Source organism: Lycium ferocissimum, chromosome 8 (assembly GCF_029784015.1).
Source record: "Lycium ferocissimum isolate CSIRO_LF1 chromosome 8, AGI_CSIRO_Lferr_CH_V1, whole genome shotgun sequence".
In the NCBI taxonomy this organism is placed as follows: Eukaryota; Viridiplantae; Streptophyta; class Magnoliopsida; order Solanales; family Solanaceae; genus Lycium; species Lycium ferocissimum.
Window position 1 is genome coordinate 30,998,489 of NC_081349.1, and position 7,571 is coordinate 31,006,059.

The 7,571-nt window shown below is 33.1% G+C and overlaps 1 protein-coding gene across 1 annotated transcript; it reads left to right on the plus strand.

Moving 5' to 3' along the window:
* The first annotated feature begins 889 nt into the window (after nucleotides 1-889).
* On the plus strand, nucleotides 890-2,831 carry LOC132067979 (aspartic proteinase nepenthesin-1). The gene is made up of 2 exons (XM_059461418.1): nucleotides 890-2,168; nucleotides 2,404-2,831. The coding sequence occupies exons 1-2, from the start codon at nucleotides 1,137-1,139 to the stop codon at nucleotides 2,701-2,703; spliced, it is 1,332 nt and encodes a 443-aa protein (XP_059317401.1). The 5' UTR covers nucleotides 890-1,136; the 3' UTR covers nucleotides 2,704-2,831.
* Nucleotides 2,832-7,571: the final 4,740 nt, after the last annotated feature.

Genomic DNA, 7,571 nt, shown 5'->3' on the forward strand with positions numbered 1-7,571 from the left:
GAAAAAAAGCACACACATAACATAGGCCAACTTCACAATTTGAACATTATCGATTCTTAATTGGGATTTGATTTGATTTGCTGAGGTTGAAATGTATTATTTATACTTATTAATGAATGTTTAACACATATATAGAATTCTCGACAAAGCTATTACGTTCGAATATGAAACGATAAGTTATACACTAGATCTATCACAGCGCCACAATCCCAACCCCACTTTTTCTTTTAAGTTTTATTATCATTAGTAAAAGAGTTAGTCCACCAACTTTCTTTCAAGATAATCTCATCAGTTTTATTATTCGTCTTTGTTCTTCATTATTATCATTCGAGGCCCTTTATTTTCTAGGTAGTAGGATAAATTATCTGATGTTAATTTATTATTAACTCAGGCCAACGGTTGAGACTTGCCACCAAAGTTGGTAAACGAAGTTTTAGCAAGAAATAATAGCATTAATAGATTTCCTATCCACCTTTTACAAGGAACTTTGTTCACTACATAAAAAGTAAATTTGTTATTAACGTATCTCAATTCTAAACAAGTTGTGGTCCGTTATATGAATTCTCATTTAAATTCATTGTTGGTTCTCGCGAACCAAGCTCACATTGTCGGTCTCAATTACGATAAAGGAGAAGGATTGCGATAGGTTATTGGCAAATATAAAACAAGCCAAAATTTTGGTATTAAATGAGAATAAATTATTCTTCCGTAATATAGAAGACCAAATAACTTTCAAGAACTATTACTACCTACGTAATAAATAAGAGAGACCTCAATTATGATAGTATAGAATAATGATAACCACATTGCTTGTTAATTATAACCTTGTCTACATAAGATTAAAATAGAAATGAATTAAAAGAAATAAAATCTCTGACACTTCATCTCATTTTTTCTTGTCATCTCCAACAACCATTTTAGTGGCTTGGTATTAAGTTGATATCTCACCTTCCCTTTGATGTTGAAATTTCTTATCTATACTAATCTCATCACTTCAATCTCCAAATTTCTCCTCCATTTTTCTTTGTACTTTTTTTCTTCTTCTGTAAACTCGCTTTTGATCCCTCATTTTGTGTTTGATACATTTATTCCCACAAACAAATGTTACATCTTCTTTAATATTTATATTGCCGAAAATGACTTCATCAAACTTTGCCTATTGCATTCCATTTCTTTTCCTATCATCAATCTTGTTTGCTTTGCAAGTGAACTCAACATCTAGGCATGTTTTCAACAACCATAAGGGCTTCAAGGTGAGCTTAAAACATATTGATTCAGCTGGGAATTTCACAAAATTCGAGCGTTTACAACGCGCGATGGAACGAGGGAAATCGAGGCTTCAAAGGTTAAGCCTAGTGGCTAATTTTGCAACTTTATCATCAAAAGATGACTCAAATGTAAAGTCAACAATCCATGCAGGAAATGGTGAGTTTCTCATGCAAATATCAATTGGAAACCCAAGTGACTCTTATAATGCTATAATGGATACTGGAAGTGATCTGATTTGGACTCAATGTAAGCCTTGTAAAGAGTGTTTTGATCAATCCACACCAATTTTTGATCCATCAAAATCATCGACGTTTTCCAAAATTTCATGTTCTAATAAACTTTGTGAAGCATTGCCTATGTCATCTTGTGGGGATAGTAATTGTGAATATATGTACACATATGGTGATTATTCATCAAGTGAAGGGTATTTAGCTAGTGAAACATTCACTTTTGGTGAAGTTTCAATCCAAAATGTCGCATTTGGATGTGGAAATGAGAATGAAGGTAGTGGATTCAGTCAAGGTGCGGGCTTAGTGGGCCTTGGGCGAGGCCCACTATCGCTCGTCTCTCAACTCCACATGTCCAAATTTTCATACTGTCTGACCTCGATTAACGATGACGCTGACAGCCATAGCAGTACACTCCTGATGGGATCAGTAGCACATGATGATTATTCCAATATCATCACAACCCCATTAGTGAAAAATCCAACACAACCATCTTTTTACTATCTTTCCTTACAAGGAATATCTGTTGGGGATACTCAATTGTCCATCAAGAAATCCACATTTGCACTCAACCAAGATGGCAGTGGAGGAATGATAATTGACTCTGGGACAACCATAACATACTTGGAAGAAAGTGCATTTAGTCTTCTCAAGAAAGAGTTTTCTTCACAGGTAAACATATGTTAATTTCACTTATGCTTACTAAATTACTTTTGTTACATTAAAATAACTGAACTTTACTCATTAACAGTAAAGTCAAAAAATTTACTTGCTATAACAGTAAGGTCACCTTATTACAGCCGAAACATATTTGGACTGAGAAGTAATTGTTGTTGTTGTCATTTGTGACTTTTCTATTATAACATATGAAGTTCAATAATAATATGCGAAATTAATTTAACTGCAGATAAACCTTCCGGTGGATGACTCAAGCTCAACTGGGCTAGATCTTTGCTTCAAATTGCCATCAGACACAAACAATATAGAAGTTCCAAAATTGATATTCCATTTTGAAGGTGCAGACATGGATTTGCCTGCTGATAATTACATGATTGCTGATTCAAGTATGGGAATTGCTTGTTTGGCCATGGGAAGTTCAAGTGGAATGTCTATTTTGGGAAATGTCCAACAACAAAATATGATGGTGATTCATGATCTTGATAAGGAAACTTTATCATTTGTACCAACACAATGTGATAAACTGTAGATAGATCATTATATTTCTCAAATTAAAGTTCAATATGTGGACAGTGTGGTTACAGAATGTTACAGAATTTGAGTGTATACAACTTAATTACTGCCAATTTATAAATTTGATTGTGGCTTTTTGTATCACGGTATTGTCCTACTGCATAAGCAAGATATATAAAATAAAAGTTGAGTGGCCATTTATGAAATTAACGTCTAATTTTTTAACAAGAGGTCCAATAAATGAGCATGATAATAGCTAAAACTAAGAAGAAAATAGGGGAAAGGACACAAATGGTCGCTGGGCCATAAATAATCTCCTGCGCTGTCCCATCTATTTCCAAACCCAAAAATTAGCCCATAAACTATTCCCATCCGGTAGCCAAAATCGGTAGCAAGCCTTGTGTGGCAACTTTTGGCGACTAAAAGTCGCCACAAAATTTAGTCGCCACAAAAGATTTAAAAAGTCGCCACTAAAGGCTGGTCGGTCCAACAGCCCCATCGATTTAAAAAAAAAAAAAAAAAAGGACTGCTACAGAGAAATCAGGCTTTCTAGTGGCAATTAAAAAAGTCGCCACTAAAGGTTAAATATCTCAAAACATGTATAATATGTGTATATTTAGTAAGAAATATCCCAAAAAACTCTGAGGCGAATTTTGTACATAATATGTATCGTTTGTGTATAAAAATATGTATCAGTACCTATCTGTAATGTATAAAAACTGTATAAAATATGAATCACTAAGGTATGTATCATTTTTGTATATAAAATGTATCATTTGTGTATATAATGTGTATTATAAAATAGAAAATTGTATTATTTTTGTATATAATATGTATCATTTTTGTATGAAAGAGTATATATAATTCCAGCATGTGTATATAAACTATATCAGTCTTATATAGAAAGTGTATCATACGTATAAAAAATGTATCATAGAAACCGTATCATTGTGGTATATAACATGTATCACTATTATATATGTTAAAAATAATTATCATATCATTATTGTATAATATGTGTATAATAAATGTATAATTAACGTATAATTTATGTACAATAAATGTAAGATTAATTCCAAAGATATGTATATAAAATGTATAATTATTATATATAAAGTGTATATATAATTTCAAGTCGCCACAAAAGTCTTTTTTTTTTTTTTTCAAGTTTGGTCAAGTTGTTAGTATTATTTTGGGCCGACCGCCATTTTTAGCATTATTTGGGCTGACACGTCATTTTTTGGCATTAATTTGATCAAATGGAGGAAAATACAAGAGTCGACCGGACACCTAGTGGGATTAAGCTTGTTGAACTGCCAAACAATGTAGTTAAATGTGGGATTAGTTTTGACCGAGCTTGTTCAGAAATCATTTTTGCTACGTCCTTTTCCCAAGAAAATATGGTAAGATCAAATGGAGAGAAAAATACAAGAGTCGAAACAACCACAACAATAATTGATTAAAAGAAGAGGAAAACTAGACATACAGAAAGCTAAAAATAATAAGGTAGTAATAGTTACCTGCCTTCTCTTAAATAATCATTTTACAAATGCTTGTTGAACTGCCTAACCACCTTGTGAATGCATTAACTTCTCTACTTTCTAGTATTAAAATCCGTATGATGCGGGATAGATAATATTAAAAAAATATTAACCATATCAAATTGTACTTTGACTAATTATACATATGCTTGTTCAGAAATCTGATTTTTGCTACTTATTGCCATATTTTCTGTTTGCATACGTACTTTGGATTTTGGTTTAATTTTGGGCCAATAGTGGGCCTAACAGGCTTTTGGTCGAGAATTAGGCCCTTGTAAGTAGTGTCTCGCTCCTGTCCCAACTGGGCTTATCTTATTAAAGGGAGAAAAGCAGAAATTTCGCTCGTGGTCCATTTTTGGAATAACTATCCCCCTTTTTTTTTTTTTTTTTTTTTTTGGTAACTTATGGACCTTTAGATGACGGTCTAATTATTTTATCTGTAAAACCATGAATCAAGGGTAAACTAGTCAATATACCACAAGGCCATACTTAATTTGTTTGGGAAAAGAGGGTTCTCACAAGGCCATAATTAATTTGTTTGTGCCAAATTGGAAAGCGAACATAGGCATGCTACATTTATTAAAATTAACCAAAATGTCTCTTGTGTTGTTGAAAAAGAGTTGTCCCATAAAAAGGCGAACTGGTTCGTTGGTCGGGATTAGAAGTGATAGATGGTGGTTTGGACTAAATTCGGGCGGGTTAAAATGAGCTGCTTCAATAAACGGGTCATTTTCCAACCTTGCCCAAAATTCATATGGGCTAAAATGGGTTGGGTCAAGATGGGATAGTAGACCAACCCGCCCAACTTGATCTAATTTTTCTTCTTTCTTTTTTTTTTCAAAAAATCAAAAAACATTATCAACCAATTCTCAAATAAGTCAAACGGTGTGACCAAATCAAGTTTTGAATTCACAAATTTCAGTTTTTCAAAATTAAATTTTAGTAAATTTTCAAAATTCTAGGTCATCTTCTCTTACAAGGTAACCAAAAGTTCATAACTTTGTCCTTTTATTTTGGGATTTTCTTAATTTTTGTTGTTTTGGGTATATGTAATTAGATTCAAAGCTTTAAACTTTTTGCTTATCTGGGTTCTTTCTGATTGAAAATGCTAAAAAACTGTCGTGGGTGATAAGTTTTTCAATGTTAATTCTTTGATATGTAGAGAGCCTCAAATTTGCTTGAAAAAGACAAAACTTCTTTTAGTAAAGAGTGAAATTGGTAAACCAAACTGATTTGGCACCAAGCTTTCTACTAACCAAAGATAGAAAAGATGATATTTTGCCTTTAATGAATTCACAAAATAGAAAAGATAGCTATGATGCTGAGTCCCTTAACTGATATCCTGGAATTTTAGTTAGTCATGACGTTGATTTGGTGAAAAGTTTATTACTTTGTGCCTATAGCTGGTTTTCGTTGTTATTTTCTCAGCTGAACATCAATTTAGGTTGATGAAATTTAGGTGTGTTAAATAGGCTAAGCTAATAAATTGGTTTGGTGAAAGTTTATTATGCACTTTGTTACTTATAAATGGGTTTGAATAATATACAAGAAATATTAGACGTGAGTCTAACGTTGCCCGAAAGTGTCCAGAAGGATAATTTTCGAACGGTTATATTTGTACAAGCATTGGTAAATTTGTATCAAGATCATAGTGATTAATTATCCAAAAGTGCGAAATACCAACTCTCATAAGAGAATACTTAATTGTACTTTTAGTCAAAAATCAACATCTTCTTCCAAGAAAAGGAAAGAAACTCGAGATATAATGATCACATCCCATCCTATAAGTAGTCAATACGCCCACAGCCCCACATAAGCACTATCCAAAAATGTGGCGTGTACACATAAGAATTGGGAATGTTTGTCTTTTTTCCTGATGGGCTTCTAGAAAAAGAAAGCCAAATCTTCTTGGGAGAACACAATCACAAAATTGTGGCAGGTAAGGTCAAATAGTGAGAGCAAATGGTTCAAGCATTTTGGGCGGTCTAGTGATGTCTATCTCTTTATCTAGTTTGTGTAGGTACTTGCTTGACACAATTGACTTAAAAGCAAGTCAAGATATTAGTGGTGTGGCAAGGTCATAATATCATTCGGTATCCAAATTTCACCTATCACACTAATTTAATTTGTGTTGTGTAAATCCCTTGTACGAAGCTCTCCGTAACAAGATTTTCTCCATTTTCGAGATGCGAACCAAAAACTTTCAAAATAAGGGTATAGAAATCTTCCAATTCCTGCTTGCCTTTTTAATCAAAATATTGTCATTCGTTCACTGCTGATATATATTGGTGTGAGTTGTGAGGAGTCTTGATCTCGAGTCAAGCGTGGGCGTCATTTCATTCTCATAACAAGAATGAGCGCAACCGATCGGGGCTCTACTAGAAAATAACCTTTCTACCCTGAAAATTTAGAGAATAAAGTCTGTGTACATCTTATCCTCCCCATATATACCTCACTTGTGGTGTTACACTGGATATGTTGTTGTTGTAACAAGAATGAGCGCACCGAAATTCATTGGTCAGACGAATTCAAAGAATTTTAGTTCGTGTAAGACCCTTTAAAGGAAGTGCTCCATACTAAGATTTTCTCCGTTCTTGGGACGCAAACTCGAGACTCAATAAGAATATAGAAATCTCATTCGTCCCGCCACGATTCTATGATAGATAACATTCTTCTTGAGTTACTTGTAATTCCTTCCAAGTTTCAATGATTTAAAGTGCATGTACCTGTTATGATGGGGAGATCCGATTTGAAGAATATCTTTCCCAACCATGAACTGCAAGATAACACTATCAAAAAGTCAGTAGGTACATATTGGAGATATTAATTTCATCGACCAACCTTCTTATTTTGGTAACTAATGGAAAAAAAACAATTAATAATCCTCACTTAAGAACACTCTGAATTATATCAGAATGAAGCTTATATATCACAATTCAGCAGTAAAGAAAGTAAAGCGTACCAAAGGTTGTAGTGGTGCGGTAATACTCTTTCATTCTTAATTAGAGATTTTTGAGACTTGATAGTGGAATAATTTTTATAGGAATGTTTTACCCTTAAAGTAAAACTTTTCGATACGAATCAAAATTAATTGAATCCAAAATAGATATTGAATATCGGATGGAAAAACAAAAAGATGTAAATCGTACCTAACTGAAAAACAAATGTATGAACATGATTTTTTGCAATCAATACAATGCACAGAGAACGAGAATAGATTCTAGAATAATATGTCAGTGTTATGTTTATCTCTATAACAAAAGAACAGTAAACATAAGGAAAATGTGTGGAATATAATTAACTATACAATGCAGGCAGCATCGAGCCGACCAAGATCGTATCG